The sequence below is a fragment of the Ictalurus furcatus genome, chromosome 6, assembly GCF_023375685.1.
Source record: "Ictalurus furcatus strain D&B chromosome 6, Billie_1.0, whole genome shotgun sequence".
Taxonomy (NCBI): Eukaryota; Metazoa; Chordata; class Actinopteri; order Siluriformes; family Ictaluridae; genus Ictalurus; species Ictalurus furcatus.
This window is the reverse complement of record NC_071260.1, coordinates 20243141-20264225: the sequence shown is the minus strand read 5'-3', so window position 1 is coordinate 20264225 and position 21085 is coordinate 20243141. Positions and strand designations below refer to the sequence as shown.

The 21085-nt window shown below is 36.6% G+C and overlaps 1 protein-coding gene across 1 annotated transcript; it reads left to right on the top strand.

Annotated features, from left to right (window-relative positions):
• The first annotated feature begins 594 nt into the window (after nt 1-594).
• itga6a (integrin, alpha 6a) lies at nt 595-20251 on the top strand. The gene is made up of 25 exons (XM_053627016.1): nt 595-1034; nt 6630-6757; nt 7040-7119; nt 7233-7494; nt 8044-8175; nt 9268-9481; nt 10908-11101; nt 11862-11956; nt 12258-12385; nt 12472-12561; nt 12708-12769; nt 12959-13128; nt 14045-14188; nt 14436-14551; nt 14653-14812; nt 15523-15606; nt 15695-15774; nt 15905-15982; nt 16552-16654; nt 16817-16993; nt 17274-17375; nt 17470-17580; nt 17663-17761; nt 17911-18036; nt 18918-20251. Exons 1-25 carry the CDS (start codon nt 850-852, stop codon nt 19080-19082), a joined length of 3285 nt encoding a protein of 1094 aa, XP_053482991.1. The 5' UTR covers nt 595-849; the 3' UTR covers nt 19083-20251.
• Nucleotides 20252-21085: the final 834 nt, after the last annotated feature.

Genomic DNA, 21085 nt, shown 5'->3' with positions numbered 1-21085 from the left:
TTGCTGATATTGCCTTAAATGTCTGAGTAGCAGAGATTACCTAAGTAAAATGCTCTAAGCCTATATGTAGGCCTATTATTTTCAGTACTGTGACTGAGCATGATATGTAATGCATGTTTAAAGTCTATCATATTTAAAGTAATTCAAGTGCAACTACACCTGTATAATGCATTAACAATATACAACGTCCAAAGTCTTCATTTTATGTTGAAAGTTAAGCTGAACTTATTTATTTTTTTATTCATAAGGGAAATGGCTATTAGATAGCTAGCTAGCTAGCTAGATAGTTCACGTTATTCATCCCAGAGGGAACTTCACCGCACATTACAGCAGCAAAGAGATTCAACTGTCAACATTGTAAACATTGTAAACCATGTAAAAAACATTGAAGTGGTGGTGTATATATATACACACACACACACACACACACACAGTGCACACGCAGTGCATATACATATATATATATGTATGTGTATAATGGTAGTTCGACTATCGTCCAATGATCTTATCCTATTGTGGTCAAATAAAATATTACACAAAAACGTACATATAACTCTTATAGCCAGTCCTAAAAATAATTTTACTTTAATTAATAGCTTTTAATTGTTAATTATATTGTTTATGGAGGTCCAGCTGTGCACACTAGATGTTCATTCAGCTTGAAGGGTTGCACTCAGGGAGCTGTACAGGGGGTTTTGTTTGAATAAAGAGAGGGGGATGGGGGTTTGGGACCGAGCCTGAGGAGGAGCTTTCTCACTAAACTTGTCAGTATAGAAGTTGAGCATAAAGCGCTGTGCGCTCTCCAGGAAAAGAGCGCACATATTTTCCCACTGCGTACATACAAACATTATGGAGATTTCTGGACTGCGGAGTTCTCTCAATGTGCGGATTTTTCTCCTTTTGCTGCTATTGGCAACTGCAAGCGCATTTAACCTGGACACAGAAAACGCGTTGAGGAAGAACGGGGATCCCGGCAGCCTCTTTGGTTTCTCTCTCGCACTGCACCGGCAGCTACAACCAGTGGATAAGAGAAAGTGAGTAGTGATGATAGTCATTCATTAAACTAAAGGCACAGTGTGTGTAAACAAGCTTTGAAATGCTATAAGGAAGGGGCGAGGGGCACAATGCTGATCCCTGTAGTGCGCGCCATCCATGCACCTGCTTTCCTCTCGCTTTCTGCGTCTATGTTCTTTCTCTAAAATATGTTTAATGCTGAGTTGGTAAGGAAGCCCTGAAATACACCGCGGTGCTAAAAAAAGAATGCACTTCATTCTAGTATATATTGTTTGTAAGTAGTTTCCTAGACTAAGCCATGTGCCTTATGGTGGGGACTCGAAGACCTCTCGTTGTTTGAATGAATGGAGAACAGTCTGTAGAAGTCGCCCAAAGTCGTCCAGAGAGTATTCTTCTGCTCCACTGATTCTCACCTTTTTTTGTAGAATGCAGTGAAATTTTGATAAGTAATCACATAATACGGTAGAGATGAGCAGGCTTAACAAATGTGTGATGACACTGTGAAAAATGGCACTTTAGAGTTTTATTGTCTTTATTTAGACTTGATGCCAATTATATCTTAACTGCTTTTAGTGCAGGAACCTCACATGGTACATTTGAGCACTTCATCAACTTCATTGACTTGAACAGGCTGTAGTGTTGGTTCTGGTTTCTGGATGTGGTGCCTCTAGACTGCATGGTGGTCCGATTACTGACTTGATGTATCAGGTGGAGCCGACTGAGTGGCAGTGTGAGAGGTAAAAGATGAGTTTGGTGGACAAATGTGAAAGGCCACCCAGAACATATTGCATTTGAGTGGGGTTTGGGCACATAGATAAACACAGACTTGTATACGTTAACACTTTAACTATAACCTTTGAACTTTAGAAAGTCACAGAGTCTCATCATGGACCTGAAATGTGTTATGTTTTTTGTAATAAGCTAACTGAATGCTAGTAGAGTGATCTATCTATCTATCTATCTATCTATCTATATATATATATATAGTGTGTGTGTGTGTGTGTGTGTGTGTTTGAGAAAGTCCATATTACACCATATTACTTTTGAATGACTGTACTGACTGACTTTGACTGAAGCTGGAATCAGGTTAGTTAATGGTCGTGTCTCAAGCAGAGTTCATTATATTTATTGGTTTTATGGAGTCTTGGAATTCCTAAGCTGTCTCATGATTTTACCAAAGACAGAAAAAAATAGAGAAAAGGAGGGAAAGATGACATGAACAAGGAGAGGGTATATTGATGAGTCTAGAGCAGGGCATATAAATATTAAATATGGTAATATTAACGTGAGTTTGACATCATTTAGCTGGCTGACAAGATATGTATTCAAGATGTACAGGAGATTAAAGATACACGAAAACCAAATCAATCACTGATCAGTCAGGTTGATAAATATTTATGAATTTGGATGTCTATCTGTTACCGTAGATTTGCAGGGTGTAAACTGTATAGGATTGGTACTGCATGTGGAAATAAAATATGCAGTCCAGTGGAGTGGAATGCAAGGCTTTGAGGATGAGTACATTGTGTGAACAAGCATGGTGTAACTGTATCTCTGGGTCCCATTCCGAATGTGGGCCAGATTTCATAGCTAATTTACCTAGATAACCTGTCTTCTTTCTATTGATTTACACAGCTATCTACAGCATAAAAATGAAACATTTAGCCATCTTTTCACTTGTCATATGTTTTTCAGATTGGTGTTTGTTTAAGAGTGAAATTAGAAAATAGACATCTTACTCACACTGTGCTAATGTTCCACCCTCTGTGCCAATGTAACAGGATAGACAGAAAGCCAGAAGCAAGCGTTTTAAATCTGCAAATTAACTGTGACAACATTAGCTCTTAATAATACATGACTGTGTCATGTATTGTTGTTTGGCATCTCTTTAGATGAACAGTAGTCTAGGGCATAGTGACACACAAAAGTGAAACTTAATAAATTCCTGATTTATTTTAAATTCTAGACATATCTAGGTTTTTCTAGGGCTGAAAAACTGCAGAAAGGTAACATTATTACATGGTCACATACTTAATTACCATTTTGAAATATACCTTTAATGTGTTTTGGATGATGCGTTTTGGATGATGCCTGAACAGTAGCTGTTATTTTTTGTATTGAATTGTATTTTTTGTATCTTGGGCTGCAGCTGTTTACTGGTAAACAGTTGCATGGTTTATGACTATAAAGAAGTCTTTCAAAACCTATCTTGACCAAAATCAGCTTCTATTATGATTATAAGATATTAAGTGTCAGTAAAGTTTCTGTGACTATATACTGAACTATAAATGTAGCATCCATTCATTTCAGTAAGAGCTCTGTGGTATGAGCTCAGTGACAACTGATGGCAACTGTTTATCGGCCAGCTGTTATAATTTTGCCTTGTAGTAACACAGGAATGCAGAATAAATGTCATCCACAGTCCACAACTAGTTAAAAAGTGTTTTTGGTAATTGCAGTGAACTTGTGCTTTTTGATAAAATGTCAGTTTTAATAAAGTATTAGAGAATTGTAAATTGGAAAAGTGATATGCTGCAACCAGCTGCTGCAGACCATCTGGCTGTGAGAAAACAGCTGTGTACAGTGTAAGAAGAGCAAACACAAAAAGACACACAGTACAACATATACAATATTTTTTACCAGCACACAAATTACCAACCTATGTTATGTATGTTATGGTGGTTGGATATGCCAGTATGCATTACTCAGTTTCAGTTACAAGCTACTTAAGCTCTCTCTCTATAAACTACACCCAATTCATTTAAAATTTGAGTTACTACGATTAATGGTTACAAATAAGCAGTGTGATAGGTTGAATTGACTTCTTTCAAAGAACATAAAGGTCTCGTGTTTTGTTTTTTTAAAGCATGCTTGAATGAAATATTAATTCTCAGAGCTCATGTGGCCGTAAATATCTGGGTGGGTCTGGGCGTAGGGTTGTGGTTTGCTGGACTAGTAAATTCTCTACATTCACATTGGATGAGTTGTATATTCGTTAACTGTATAGCTTCATATCATATTCCTTATAAAATTATGATATTATGATATGGAAATTCTAAAATCAGTTTCTGGTGACATTTCTGGTGACTTATATGGAGTGATTGCTTTAGTATCTGGACTTTTTTGGGCTCAGAGAGAGAAAGAGGCCTAGAATAACTGAGTAAGGGTCTATGCACTGGACCAAGACTTGGCCAGGAACGAGTCTATATGGTGGACACGGATGATAATCCTTTGATCAGCATGAAGTCCCTCATTCATTCTTAAGGCTGAGTGGCCCAGTAACGATCCTGTGTAGCATTCTGTGGTTCCCACAGCTTAGTGGGCCACTCATCTGAATGAACACATGCTGCAAAGCAGATTAGGGGACTCTGAGTTCACAGATGAAAAGAGGAGATTTCTCTCCACTATAATGACTGGCCTGTTCCTAGTGTGTTGAGATATTTGGTAGACGTAAGTTTGTAATCTACGGCGAGTAAATGCCAATGTTGTCCCTCAGAGACGTGCTAAATTCAACAACTCTTTCTGAGAGTTGGAATAGTGCATGCTCTTTCCAAACCAACTTTTACCTGGCTTTTTTCCCCTGGAAAAAAAAGATGGAAATAAACAGAAGCGAACTGAAATAAAATGTATATTGTGATATACAAATTAAACTTGTATTGTAATGCTTTCAAAGTAACAGCTCGAAATCTCTACCTTGTGTATGGAGTCAATGCTTTGGTGTAGTAAAATGCAATTCAATTCAAGTAATACGTTTGTCGAAAGTGTTCGTTTGAACCTTCAATATGGTGTTTGGTAGAAACAGAAATAATAATCTACTGTTTTCTAAATAATTGTACAGTATATATTTTTTTTCCTACTTGTTTCTTTTTTCACTATATTACATACATATTGAAGGCCTCAAAAGACATTGTTATGTGTGTCTGTGATTTTGAGTAAAGAAAAATCATAATTTTCAAAATCTGATTTTCTTTTTTTGTTGTTTTGTTTTTGGGTCCAGTGTGTTGATATAGTATTTTTAAGTGAAACAAAATATATTGGCTAAGACAAAAAGTTACCAGACACTTGAATATTAAACATTTTTAAAGGTTTTTTATATATGCAAATTCAAATGCATCCACAAATAGTCCTGGACCCCAATAACTGCCTTCTTTACTGCAAGAAAAGCATTTCTCTATGAAAGTTTTCAATCACCTAGGTAAACAGCTAAAGACACACCTCTTTCGTGAGCACATAATTAACCCCTAAAATGCCAACCCCACATTATCCTAAAAAAACAAACAAACATTACTCTGGGTCTTACACCGCTACTCTGTGCACTTTGCTTTTCTAGAACTCGATTAAAAATCTTGCATGGTATCGCTACTTTAGTATTGTTCTCTGTTTTATATATCGCTTTGCTTGTATTTCCTCATTTGTAAGTCGCTTTGGATAAAAGCGTCTGCTAAATGAATAAATGTATTTTAAATGTCTAGTTAGTTGTAAGTAAAGGCACACTGACTAGACTTATTAGTTTTCTTTCATGTATACCATATCCTTAGATTAATATCCTTAGAGTTGCTATACGGAATGTTTAGTTCTGTTATTTCTGACACCAGAGGCATATTTCCATGCAGATAATAACATTTCATTCACTTACTTTCCCCATGCAACAGTGTACAAGGTGTGTATAAGTGTATAAGGTCTCCTGAATAATATCTTTTAACAGTAGCTCTTTCAAAATCTGGGCTCAGATTTTGAACACTTGCTTTCTTTCCACTCGTCTCATGTGCTTATGTGTTCATTTTCTGTGCTCTAGTCTACAGAGCCTTGCCCGGAAAAAGTGAGTCCATAGGCACTTTAACTGTCGTTGTTTGTTCCTTATGCAACTAGGTTCATACAGTGAATTTATGAAAGTCTGCCTTGCCAGTGGCCCTACTGAAAAGTTTTGTTAGAATAAGTCACTCTGCAGTTATAATGAGTTATGTGTTAATTTGAGCTAAGCGGGCCAACACACCAGAGGGTTATTGGTACAACGTTGTCACGTTTTACAAAGAGTCAAAGAGTTTATGCAGACAAAACACTATGTGTGCTTACCTGAACAGAAACCTCCTTAGAAGTGTGTGTCTGATCTGTCGTTTCTTTGTACAACGAAGTTAGATCATTCTCATAATTATGTGCATAAATAAATTTGAATTGCTATATTGCTTAATTTGTGGTTAGTGCTGTGTGAGTTTTATCCCAGTATGATGACAGGGGAGTACATAAATTATTAACCCAGCCCATCTGCTTGAAGAGGGCAGGAGACAGACAGCCGGTGCTAATGTAATCTGTCATCTATCCATATCATCACAAAGTGACCTCTCCCTTTCCCTAATACAAATATTGGAAAGTATTTGAACATGGATCACTATTCTCATAGTAATCTTTAGGTAGAGAGGAGCTTTGCATGAAAAATAAAATATTGGATATTTCGTATGTATTGTCTATTTTGATTCATTAACTTGGATGCTTTTTGTGTATATATATATATATATATATATATATATATATATATATATATATATATATATATATTTATATTTTTGTAGATATATGTAAATATTGAACCGTTTATATCTTAAATGCATTTTTTGTAGACTTCTGATTGGAGCTCCTAGGGCCAAAGCTTTATCCAATCAGGGTGCAAACATCACTGGGGGTTTGTACAGCTGTGACATCACCACTCATACGGATGACTGTAATCGGATTGAGTTCGACAATGATGGTTAGTTTTGCAAGATTTCAATTTTTGATTCAATTGATACATAAGGCAGCCAATGTTACAATTTTAAAATATTTTCTTTTTCATTTGTTTGTGAAATTTGAAGTTTCTGCGTATAAAGACAAAAGAAGTATAAAGTTCTTTTTATTATATCATCATACTATCTACTAGCTGAAACACACTCACACACAGTCCACAATAAAAAGAAACCCCTGTGTTAAGCATTAAGATGTTTGACAGTGCAAACCAAGTGTAAAACGTATGTTTTTAATATTCTGATTTTAGCTGATATGCGTGTGGAGAGTAAGGAGAATCAGTGGATGGGGGTGACTGTGCAGAGTCAGGGGCCAGGAGGAAAGATTGTGGTAAGTCTCGCTGTCACAATAATACTATAACATTTCACGCTGTTTATACTACTAATAATAGTACGTATGCAAGTGATGTGTTTGCAGTGATGTGTTCTCCATTTCTCTGGCAGACCTGCGCTCACCGATACCAGCGACGGCTGTTTGTGAACACACCACAGGAGTCACGGGACATTACTGGGCGCTGCTACTTACTCAGTCAGGATTTCAGCATTGATGGCCAGTCAGATGAAGATGGCGGCAACTGGAAATTCTGTGAAGGTCGTCCCAGGGGTCATGAGAGGTTTGGTGCCTGTCAGCAAGGTCTGGCTGCAACTTTCACCAAAAACTACCATTATGTCATCTTTGGAGCCCCAGGAGCTTATAACTGGAAAGGTATAGTTGTTTAATCAAGAAGTGTGCACGGTTTAAAATGTTTCAGGAAGATTTATTGTACTGGTAGATCTGCCATTTTTTGTTCTGTGTTTTTATGGAACAGTTTGTGAATGAAGACATATAGCTACAGTTCTTAGTTTCTTTCCTGAGCGAGCATGACACTGAGCACAAGGCGAGAGATGCCAGTGTCATGATGCCAGTCCATCACAGGGCTTGTACTGCACATTGTGCAGTGCTCAACTCATGAAGTGATAATTAGAAAATTGAAACCAGGAAACCATTTTAGTTTTCTGTCACACAGTATCACTCAGTTTCACTGTAAATCATATTATTATTTTAGTACTAATATTAGTACTAAAATAACAATTTAAGTACTAATATTCAACACATTTTATATCATGAGCATATGTGAGGTGCTCATCCATAAAGATTTTGTTCAGTAACTAGGTTGTGCATATCCTCATTGTCTGAGAGAAGAGGTTTTGGTTTAATTTGGTCTTTACAGCTTCCAGCCATGCCCTGATATATGTCCATGCCTCATACTCACAGGAATTGTGCGAGTAGAGCAAAAAAACAACACTCTCCTGGAAATGGGCTTTTATGATGACGGCCCATATGAGGTTGGGGATGAAAGTCGTTTGGATCCAGAACTGGTGCCTGTACCTGCTAACAGTTACTTAGGTGGGAGCTGTGCTTGCTGAACATTACTTGTCTTTGTACAATACTGTATATGTGTATCTTGTATCATTTAGTGTGCATTCAGTCATCGTTTTTTGTTCAAGTCAACCATCAACACTGACAGATTGACAGAGCAGTAGATGTACTGCCCAGAGCTTTTTGGGTTTATTGAAGTGTAGAATTAAGTATATATATGTGTATATATATATATATATATATATATATATATATATATATATATATATATATATATATATATATATATTTATATATATTTTTAGATATCTGAGACCACAGAGTTCTAAGGATTTTAGTATATTTAACCTTAAAGTTTTTATCCTTAATAAGGTAATGGCAAATAGAATTTGTCAGTGTTATATTTGTTATACTTTTAATTCATATTCTTATGTAGAATTTCTCACAAGTATTAAGTTGCAGGTAAATAACATATTTATATCATTAACTCATTTTTGTCGAATTAACACCAGATTATTCCAAATTCCAAGATTTTGAATTAGTGATTCAAATTGTGGTAAAAAATAAATATAAAATATTTGTGTTTTGGAATCTGTGTTCATCCACAACAACAAAACCCACAACCATTCAAATGTTACAGTTCATTCATGAAGTTGTTCGATATTCTTCCTAACATATCTGTGAACACAGAGTGTAATCATGCACCTAAAGTGAAATCGTAACCATTATTAGTGTTACATTTGTAAATATTTCAGTTATTAATTCTCTGATTCTTAATCTTACGCACAATACATTATTAAATACAGCCTTCATAGTTTGGTCTAGCACACCATGGAGAGAACCATGGAACACCATGGAATGTGTGTTCATTACTTCAACCTTTTTAACTAATTAACGTTATTGCATAAACTACTTTGACGGCCTGAAAAATGCATTTTTTTATGTTTCCACATTTGCACACTGTATCGCCCTTATTCATTATACCATATGAAGTTCTATTTTAAGAGCAAATGATATCATGAGGCTAGCACTTATCCATATCTCTGTAATGTGTTTATTTATATTATCAAAAAGTAAACTTTAAAAGTTCTTCAAAATATTTGAAATTTTTGTCCCAAGGTTTCTCTCTGGATTCTGGTTACAACATTACTGAGAAGGGCAAACTGATTGTGGTGTCTGGAGCTCCAAGAGCCAATCACAGTGGAGCAGTGGTGCTGCTGAGGAAAGAGGGTGAGGTGTCCACCATGCTGGCGCCAGAGTATGTGCTAGAAGGACCTGGACTTGCCTCTTCATTTGGATACGATGTAGCAGTTGTGGATCTCAATGGAGATGGGTATGTCCCATACCCAGCTGGAATTGCTTAAAACGAGAGCATCTTGCTCTTTCTATGCTCTCAAGACAGAAATATAATGCAACGATATTCATTATACTAAAGGCGTAATGCTCTCTTGTCTCTTTCTAATCTATTGATATCTTTGGTGTGTTTTCTATTCGCTCTGATTTTTATTCACCCTGGGTGGCACAGTGGTGCAGCTGGTAGAATTAACACTTTACAACTTCATGGTCCCCAATTCGATCCTGAGCTTGAGTTACTCTCTGTGCAGAGTTTTGCAACCGGGTGTGTTCCCACCTCACAGCTAGTGTTCCCGTGATTCTGAATCCACCATGACCCTGAACAGGATAAAGCATTTACTGAAGCTGTGAATGAATGAATGAATGATGAATGAATATTTTCACATTGCACAAATTCAGGCTGGTTTAAGACTATGTGATTTCAGCAGTTTTGCAATATTATTACTTGTCACACTATAAGAGATGCTCCCAATTATCTTGGCTAATCTTGGCTTAATTCTATAACAGAATGTGCGATAACCTGTTCTCCATGTCAGATTATACGATAAAGGGCCTCTAATGATATACCATTTGATTAAAAGAAATTACTGTGTTCTGCTTGCATCATCAATCAGCATGATCTGGACTTGTGTAGAAAATGGGCTTGCATAAACAGAAATAAGCCCTTGGTGTAATAGTGGTAAAGTTATGTCTAGAGAAAAAGGCAGAGAAGAAGAGTTTGGAGTTGTTCATGGCTGGGTTAAAATGGGACATTCAATGAGACATTGTTCCTGCTGCCACGATTCAGCAAACCATTCTTCTATTAAATCCCATGTTTTGTTTTTGTTTTGCCATCATTTGCAGCTGTCACATGAGTTTTGCGTCATCCTATGCAAAATTCCTTTCAATCGATTTTAGATGCAGCAGTCTGGCACCTCCAGAAGTTGCAATGGCACTGAATTGGCCACCGGTGTGCACATCACATTATACATTCCGGACTGGTATATGAGAGCAAAGTCAGGCCAAAAAACGTACAGTGTAAAGCCAGCTTTAAGCAAAACAGAAAACAAAAATCACAGTAGGAGGATGAGAATATGGAAATATATTACATGCCAAAATCTTTCATTGATCGATCACTTCCTGCAGCTGAGTTGAATCATGTTTTCACTGAAATCAAACCACACTACAGTTTGCTTGGTAGTGTTCTGAGACAGGTTGTTTTTCCCTGCACATGCCTGTGATTACTGTGTTCACACCTGCCCAAACAAAGTGTTCCAAAAACAAACCAGAGTTCAATTCAAATAGGCTACATACTGCATACACATACTGTGAATGCAGCCATAGACATGACAGGTCTAGTACATTACTGTGTGATTGTTGTGTTTTTGGTGACATGTCATCCTGTGCGTGTGTGAATGTTCCTCCAGATGGCAGGACATTGTGGTGGGAGCTCCTCAGTTCTTCCAGAGAGATGGTGAGGTGGGGGGAGCAGTGTATGTCTACATCAACAAGGCTGGAAAGTGGAGCACTGTCGTCCCCATCCGCCTCAATGGAACTAAAGACTCAATGTTTGGACTGGCAGTGGAGAATATTGGAGACATCAATCTGGATTCCTATGAAGGTGGGAGCATTTGGAGCTCATGAATATTTTTGGTGGTGCTCATGTGTACATGTATACATATAGAGTACTGTATGTCCACACGTACATGCTTAAGGCAAAATGTGGGAGATTTTATATTAAGCAAATAAGAAAGTTTTACAATATATTTTATGTGTATGATAATTTTGTGTATACCACAGCACTGTTGTATTCCTGAATGTGATTAGTCAGACAGCGTAGATTAATTTTCCAAAACAACACAGCTTTGACAATAGTGTCTGCTTCAAGGCAAATCACAGGTTTATTTTAATGCACTTCATTTCTATAGTAGAACGTATTTGGCTGGTGTGCCACATAATCTAAGGCGCCACATAATCTGATATTATGAACCTTTCTGTAAGGAGACATTTATGTATCATTCATGGAAGGAGTCTCAGTTGTCAGCGCTTTGTAATGGTCAGTAAGGACAGAGGACTGTCCAGTCTGTGCTTTCTAGTGCTTTCCAGTTTGTTGATAACATGAGACACCACCCCATCATTGATTATTTACCATAACAGCATGACTAAATCATGTTTTATTCCTGTGGCTATATGTCACCAAAGTAAAAATGTAAAAAAAAATACATAAGTTTTTTACATTTATGCCTCAATTTCTGCATTTTATCATTATGTATTTTGTTTAGACATATTTTGTTTGGTTCTATGTGACTGTTGTGTTCGTGAGCAAGTTTATATTTTTGTGTATGTTTTGACAGACACTAATTTTCCCCTGTCTCTGCCAGATATTGCTGTTGGTGCTCCTTATGCAGATTCAGGCTCTGGTAGAGTGTACATCTATCATGGATCAGCTTATGGCATTAACACCAAACCAGCTCAGGTCAAGAGTTATTTCCCTCTCTTGCTTCCCCTGTCTGAATCTCTGCCCTATGATTCTGCTGCCTCTCTCTATTCTGCTGTGTATGGGCTTTCATAATGGATATGATCTGTGAGAGCAAAACACCATTACTATGAAAAAGAACAGAGAGATGGACAATCTTGAGCAATTTTGTACAATTTTGTAATAACGTGCACCATAATTTTTTCCAATTTTCTGTTTTTTTTTTTCTATAGTAAATATAGCTTTGGTACTTACTATATGGTAAACACCCAGCACTGACATGTCTTTTTACCCATCACAGATTCTGGAAGGTAGACCTCATGGCATAAACATGTTTGGCTATTCATTGGCTGGGAACATGGACTTGGACGACAACTCCTACCCAGATCTTGCCATTGGATCTCTGTCTGATGCTGCGTTTGTGTACAGGTATTAATATATTATTCACAAATAATCACTCATTGACTTCCTCTTACTAGCAAAACTGAAATGTAACCAAATTCAATCAAATTCAGGGCCAGACCTGTCATCAGTATGAAGAAGGAAATCAAGGTTACACCAAAGGAAATTGACTTGACAAAGAAAACGTGTGGAAACAGTATTTGGTGAGATATTTAACTGTTACATGTTGTTATAAATGATAAATGTGTGTAATATAGAGCACCACTTGTCCCTTATTATTTATTAGTGATTACTGTTACTGTTTCAATGTGCCTTTGTTATTAGTATTTATGCAATTTGTTATTTACAGTTTGAACGTTGATGTCTGCTTTACCTATAAAGCAAATCCTGTTACTTACAACCCCAAACTGAGTAAGTCTGAGAATTACTTATAATTCCAATGTAATTGTTGCTACTCACCAAGTGCATTAAATATTCACCATGCTTCACTAACTGTAACAGTTTAGGGATGTCTAAATTTTGACATTCCATGTATTCCTAAAATGCATTATGAGCTGATGGAACATTAAAGCACACATGTGTATGTGTATGTCCATGCAGCCATTTCCTACATGCTCGAGACAGAGTCACAACGCAGAAAGCAGGGGTTGCACTCTAGAGTGTCCTTTCTGGATAAAAAGCCAACTGATCAAGACTTCCAGTCTACAGGCACATTAGAACTGAGAGGCCAGAACAAGAAAACATGTCACAAAGTCAAACTCCGACTGCAGGTAATTGCTGCATATCATCAACGAGTCCAGTAGAAAGCATCAAAATACAGTTATTTTAAGCATGATTTTCTTCAGCTTAACTAAACAGGGACCACAGGTTATTTGTATATTTTACGCTTATATTCTTATTTGCATTGTTTTGTATAATTTGGATTATATGGTATTCTTTTCGCTCTCAGACCCTAACAAATAGTCAGTCATGTCATGAAGTAAGGAAATAACAGGACTGGACAGTTTAGGAAAAGAATCAATAAATGGATGGCTCAATCCAACGTGTTTACGTCCCCAAAGTGGATTCTTTTCCAATAACGCCACGTCCCTAAGTGATTTATTCATCTTACACAGCAATTAACCAATGATTGCAATTCCCTGCAGGAAACTTACAAGGTTACAGCTTTACCTTTAACTTTTATACACTGGCTTTAACACTTGAGACTCCTTCCAAAACTGCTAAATAAACAATTCCTTTCAAAAAACATATCAACAATGACACGTTTATTAAATTCATTTATAAGGAGAGTTACACATTGTTACTGTAGAAAGCACATTAATATGCACTATTGTCAGAGCTGCTGTTATAGGAAATTAATGAACACCCCGTGACCAGTCATAACTGAGCATTCAACAGTGCTGTCGTCTAAAGACCTTTAAGATATTTAAATATAGTCTATCAGCCAAAACATTTTGGGGTGTATGTACATGTAGGCTTCCTCAGATTTGCACATGAGCTAAGAAGCTAATGGTGCTAATAAATAAATAACACTTATAGCTACGACTTTAGCATAATATAAACTGCAAGTCTAACTCATGGCTGATTTGGGGAAAACAAAAACATTGTGCAAACTTAATTTCAGGCTGAACTGCTTGTTTAATCAGATGTACTATGTATAATGAATGTTGAAATCATCTTTCTCAGGAGAACATCAAAGATAAACTGAGAGCAATCCCTATTGAGGTGTCCTACGCTATTGAGGGTGCTAAGAGAGGGAAAAGTCAGACCTCACTACCAGAGCTGGTGCCTGTGCTGGACTCGAATATACCAAGCAAGACCAGCACTGAAGTAAGTGTATAGAGGAGTTACTATAAACAGCTTGTGAAATAGACGATTATTATACAAATACTTACTTACATTCACATACCCTACAAAAGAGAAAAGTAACAGCAGCTTACCAAAGATACTGTGAATGATAAATCAGTGACTGATCTGAGAAATTAGCAAATTCAGAAAGCAGCTTAAATAAACTCTTCAAAAAGTGATCACATATGAGACAGAAAACAAAATGTGGGCTCTCTATTTCCTGTCGCAGGTGAACTTCCTAAAAGAGGGGTGTGGTTCTGACAACATTTGTCAGAGTAACCTGCAGCTCCAATACAGATTCTGTTACAGAGAATCAAACCATGACATATTTCCTCCATTGCCTATGTAAGTATCAAAGTTTAAGAAAAATGAACCACATACAGTATCTCTCTGTATGCCTGTGAGTTATGTTCAGGTCTTCTTGCATATTTTGTTGTGTTGAACAGGATGAATGATATTGCAGTGGTATCTCTGAGTGACCAAAAGGACATTGCTCTGGAGGTAACAGTGAAGAATAGGAATGGAGATGATGCTCATGAAGCCAAACTAATGGGATGGTTTGGTGATTCGCTTTCATACTCTGGATTCAGATCTCAGAAAACTACAGTGAGTAGCAAGGACACAGGGCTTCATTCAGTAAAACCTTTTGGGTTTGGAAATTAAATATTTTGATATGATTATCTGTTCTAAAGACAGAACAACAAAATGAAATTAGAAAACCATAGGGCTTTTTACACTGTGCTTAACCCCAGGTTATCGTTGTTCTAAACGCCACTTTTAACCCTGGGTAGAGGAACGTTTCACACTTGTAATTTAGAAGCGGGGTTTGCACCGCTTTTTACCTGGGGTTATGAAACCCTGCTCTGCATTGTGATACCAAACGTGTACAGTGTGAAACGATGTGGTGTTAGAATGTTACGGCTAGATTCTTAGCAACAGACACCCAATCAGAATTTGAACAGTGCATGCCTCATATCACATGCTTTGTACAATCACAGTCACTTTATACAATCGTGACAAACCATTATTTAAACCGGTTGCACGCTGTATTTATCCAATCATGGTTGTTGACAAATATGCAAATAAGAACGTTAACCCAGGGTTTAGGAATGTACAGTGTGAAATGTCAGATTATAAAAACGCAGTATTCATTTTTAACCCCGTGTAAAGAATAAACAGTGTGAAATGTGAAACAATAACCCGGTATTCTGTTTACCCGGGGTTTACAGTGACAAAGGGTTAACTATTTCAAGTGTGAAAAGCCCTCTGTTTTTTCTGTAAGATTAAAGTGTAACTAGAATTTTTACTTTCATTAGGACAAGCATGTGATCTGTGCGGCCAATCAGAATGGCTCACAGGTAGACTGTGAACTGGGGAACCCATTCAAAAGAGATTCTGAGGTAGGATATTTTACACAAAAGATATTTTACTCAAATAAAGTTTCCTTCATCCTGTATTCTTACGGAACAATATGCTACACATGTTTAGGTCACTTTTTACATTATCCTGAGCACTGCCAGGATCTCCCTCCACACCACTGAGGTTGAGGTCGACCTCCAGCTAGAGACGTAAGTCGGTTCTGATAAAGTATTATATTTTTATTTGAAAAGAATTTTTTTTTAATTTTATATTCAGGTTTTTACTATTTTTGTTTCTATTTTACTATTTGCTTCTAAATCCTGTCCTTTTCTTCAACAGAACGAGTCTGCAGGGGGGTTTAGAGAGAGTGAGGGCTAAAGCTAAAGTCGTGATTGAACTTCTACTATCAGTGCAAGGGTAATGTATCATCATCACCTCTTACTTTGTGTATTAAAAGTAGAATTCCATAATGTTAGAAATGAAATGTGGGTATATCCTGCAACAATCTAAAACCAAACCATACAGAAACATAGTTTGAATTAGTTTTGAATGAGTAATTTTCTCATGACCCTGTCAATCTCTATATTTGATTTGATGAATCTGGCAGAAGTACTGTATAACAGCTATGTCATGATAAATGGGCAAGCACCCTGGCAGAATTAGAAGAGAAACTACAACTGTAAGGATTAAAAAGCTGGTGAGAAGATTTATTGATAAAGACAGTGATAAAAGCAAAGTGGTCATACAAGTTATTACATAATATTTATATCACTTTCTGAAATGGAGATGCAAACTTTTGAACTGGTATTGTTTTGTTGTTTTCAGACATGCATTAACCATTTTCGTTTCTTGTGATAATAAAGGAACATCTGTGAAGTCTAACATACTAACTGTCTTATTACTACAAATTAAATGTATTTTCCTTCTGCATTTTGTTATCAGGGTACACACATAACTTTTATAACTAATTATTTGTGATGGATTAGGGTTGCCAAGCCCTCACAGGTGTATTTTGGAGGGAATGTTAGAGGAGAGAGTGCCATGAAGACAGAGGAAGAAGTTGGCAGTTTGATTGAATATGAATTTAGGGTAAGAAAATACTATTACCAGGAAATTGTATGCCTTTTTATTTAATCTGATAATAACCTTTAAAGGCTGCTTATACATTTAAAAAAAAGAAAGAAAATAATATAATATAAAATGACATAAAATATGAAAATGACCATGAAAAATTAAACATTTGGGTTGCAGGTAATGAATTTAGGCAAGCCACTGAAATCGTATGGCTCAGCCTCCATCAATATCCAGTGGCCTAAAGAAAGTGCTATGGGGAAATGGCTTCTGTACCTGGTGAAGATCACCTCGAGAGGGCTGGAACAGATCACCTGCTCGCCAGAGAATGAGATCAACCCAAACGGCCTGACTGAAGTACATCATCCTCACTATTCTTCTATGTGCTTATATACTTTCAACTTGTAGATATTTTACTGTAATTAATGCAGGTCTGTTCAGTGCAGGTAATTTTTATTCATGTAATACTTCACCCGATTAATAAACAAACCTGTGCTAATCCTCCATTTATTAGTGTATTTATTTACTCTCCTTATTTGACTCTATTTTATAGAAGTACTATTCTGTCACATTAAGCTAATAGTTGCACTTTATCTTACTGTATATTTTATACTGAGCATTTTCTCTGCTCTTTCAGGGATCCACTTTCTCAAGAAGGAAGCGTCAGGCAGGGCCAAACAGGACATCTGAAGGGAGCAAAATATCTCTTTTCACAGAGAAAAGAAAATACAAATCTCTGGTAAATGATTTGAAATTGTTCTTCTTCTTATTATTTTTGTAGTAGAACGAATCTTGCTTGATGATTGCTAATTGTATTTAATACATTTTCTAAGTCATGTGCTGGGGATTTGAATTGTGTGGATATCAAGTGCCCTCTACAGGGATTGGACAGTAGTGCGCACATTATACTGAGGTCTCGCCTTTGGAACACGACTTTCCTTGAAGTAAGTAAAATGGTATATATAATAATTTCAATATAAATAAAATCTACAATGCACACAAATGTTCTCTATTTTTCTATAACAGGATTATGCCTCGTATAATTATCTTGACTTGATAGTGAAAGCCTCAATCAGTCTTGATGTTTCTGCTAAGAACATTGTACTGAAGAATCCTGAGACACAGGTATACTGGCCACTGTTTATACAATATGCTTTAGACCAGCTTAAAACCTCTTCTAATTCTATTAACCGTTGGAAAAAGTTTCATGACATATTGTTCTGCATCAGAAAGTGTGCATCCTGAGTAATTTGTTGTTTTCTCTGCTCTGAAAGGTGAGATTGACTATCTTCCCTGAAAATACAGTGGCTCACTATGGTGGAGTGCCATGGTGGATAATTCTAGTGGCCGTACTAGCGGGAATACTGATGCTCGCTCTGCTAGTGCTTCTACTCTGGAAGGTAAGCCTAGCAAATTAAACAGATTGTGGTTTTTGGGTTTTGAATATGAATCATTTTTTAAAAATGGTTAAGCTTATAAACTCTACCACTTTTATTGGATACTGATGTTATTTGAGGTCAACTATTACCATAAATTGCTTTGTTTGGACAACAGACAACAAACATATTCAAAGCTTTCAGTAGTTAAAATTAAATAAGTGGTTTTAAGGCAGTGAGGTTTAAAGCTCTATCAAGTGTTCTGTCAAAACACACGCTTTACCATCAGTTGCTTTCAGTGATCAATCACCTTGCTCCCTCTGTAGTGTGGTTTCTTCAATCGTGCCCAAAAAGACCAATACGATGCCGCGTATCACAAAGCTGAGATCCATGCTCAGCCCTCAGACACAGACAAGCTCTCCACTGAGGCCTAGAGGCCTTTACCTGGGTAAAATACACAAGGCCACCGTAGTGCCCGAGTGTGATGTGGCACACAGTTTTAACACTTTAATTACTAACGCATCTTTTGCTTTGCCAAAAGAAAAAAAGAAAGAACAAAGTGCTTTCTTGTTAACAGAGTGCCTCGCTTTTCAATGTTGTATGAAGTTTAGAATTTGCAATATTTATTTATTTCTCTCTTACACTCACTGCTTTGTTGCATTTCCTCTCTCTGAAGCAGACGTCTAACTTGTCCTTCATTAAAGTTTTGTTTCAAAGATGTTCCTTTGCCAGTTTGATTGGCTGGATGTCCTATTCTAAACGCTATACACACTTGTCAAGCATGCTCTTTCAATAACGCTCACTCTTAAAATTCGATTCAAACCTTCAAACCTCTAAAAAGAAAAATCCCTGACATTACACTGACATTTAGAACTGCTTCTTTTTCTTTGCATTCTGTCCATCAGTGTGGATTTTTCAAACGTTCCAAGTATGATGACAGCATTCCTAAGTACCATGCTGTGAGGATCCGTAAAGAGACGCGCCACTTTACAGATGAAAGCATCATGTTTGATCCATTTGAGAAGAAGCAGTGGATGACTATATGGAGTGAGAATGAAAGTTACTCCTGAGACTGTTGCCTCACTAATGTGAGAGTCTGTAGGCCCTCCTGGAGTCCACTAAATATAATGGAGCCTGGATTCAGGACTTTGCGCCATCTGTGTTGTTACAATGAAGATTCAGAAAACTAAAGACTCCTTTCATGCACTGGTTTGTAACACAGCATTGGTGTCAAGTCTTAAAATACCGAGCAAATGATAAGTGTAATTTAGGGATATTTTTTTCTTTGATAAGTGTATACGGAATTGGGACCAGCCTTTTAAAAATGCCTATTTGTACAGTTGTGGATGATAACTGGACCACTGTAACTGATTTTAAATCTGTAAATATTGAACTGTACTTGCATAGTGCTTATTTATAATCTGTTTTATTTAATTAGCCAAAGTTTCTCCAGGTTCTTTCTAAAACTGTGAAATTTGATTAAAATACAAACATCAAGCAGATTATAAGGGTAAAATAACCTGATATGCACAATGGATCAAAGCAATCTAGCACACTGTATGGCATAATATAATTTATTATATTTAGGGAATCGCTGCTCATATTTTTCTACATACTGGATGTGAGTTTTGCTTTTGAGTAGATATTAGATCAGAAACAAATGTGCAGATGTGGCTATGAACGGCACAGATAAACTGAATATTGGGACCAAGAGGAGAACATACTAAACAAGTGCGAAGTGTGAGTTTCAGTGCCTGTAGGTGTGTGTTTCCAAAGTACCATAATCACATTTAATTTAAAAACTCAGCACATTTAATTACTAGGGACTTTGGTAGCTGATATACAATTACATATGGACTGACTGAATATAACTGAAAGGAAATTTGTCTATATGCGTTTGAATGTTTTGTGGTCCCCGTTAATTAGATTACTCCGTTTATATTACAGTATGTGATCTGAACCAGTATCTCTATAGTTTGCTCTCAGTGAACTTTAGTAAAATTTGCTGCTGAAAGTGGAGATGACACTTCAACTCACTGGCCATGTTATAGATGCACCTACTCTAGTTAAAACCAATAAGCCATTAAGTAGCATATAAAGCATGATAGGGCTTGCTGTTATAAGAAAATAATCAATGACGAGGTGGTGTGATGCCATTACAACCCACAATACAGCATGTCCCAAACTGCTGTGTTCCTTCTATACCACAGCAATTTGCCAATGATTACAATTTTTATTAATTCAAGAACAACACATGATACTTTTTATCCCTTTATTGTTACATTTAATGTTTAGGTACTTAAGCAATATATATATATATATATATATATATATATATATATATATATATATATATATATATATTTTCCTGTTATCTACTTGTTCCTGTAATGGTTGTTCAACAAACAAACAAACCAAAACAACAACAAACACAGCATGTCATTTTACGGAGAAATTGCAAATCCCTCTGTCCTGAAGTCTTTCCTGTGTAAGAAAACTTAAAGGAAGTTTTTGTTCAGCTTTACCTCTGAGTGATGCTGGAGACTCCTTCCAAAAATGTTAAATACATGTTTCCTCACCTTCACCATATCAGTGATTACACTTGTTTTTTTTATGTGGAGCGTCTGCCATACAAGTCCCTCTGTAAGTAGTTATAATAGAAACAAAAAGATTCGAATGAGTGCATTAATAAAAACCAGGCAGATGGCACTATAGTGAAAGCTGCTGTTATGGGAAATCACTCAACACCTTCTGACCAATCGGAATCAACAATTCAAGAGTGCTGTGGTATAAACAACCATAATGTTTGCCATCAATGTGAGACATTTTAGTACTAATGATTTATTTAGAAGTGAGACAATTGCAGGGCATGTTAGCTTTTATTGACCTCTTTCATGAGTTTTACCAAAAGACAGGTATTAGGTTAATGCTAATATACTTAGGTTTATGTAAAACACAGCACAGGCTTTAATATGTATCTCCATTGAACAGACTGTTTAATCCATAATGCAAAGAGGTCAGACAGATTCACTGGAACATTATGGAAAATTAACTCATGCCCATGGTTAAATAT

Bases quoted from the DNA above. Each gene is read 5' to 3' on its own strand.
- itga6a (XM_053627016.1), top strand. From the start codon at position 850: ATGGAGATTTCTGGACTGCGGAGTTCTCTCAATGTGCGGATTTTTCTC. The intron at 1,035-6,629 runs GTGAGTAGTGAT...CATTTTTTGTAG, and splicing joins CAACCAGTGGATAAGAGAAA to ACTTCTGATTGGAGCTCCTA. The intron at 17,581-17,662 runs GTAAGTAAAATG...TTTCTATAACAG, and splicing joins GGAACACGACTTTCCTTGAA to GATTATGCCTCGTATAATTA.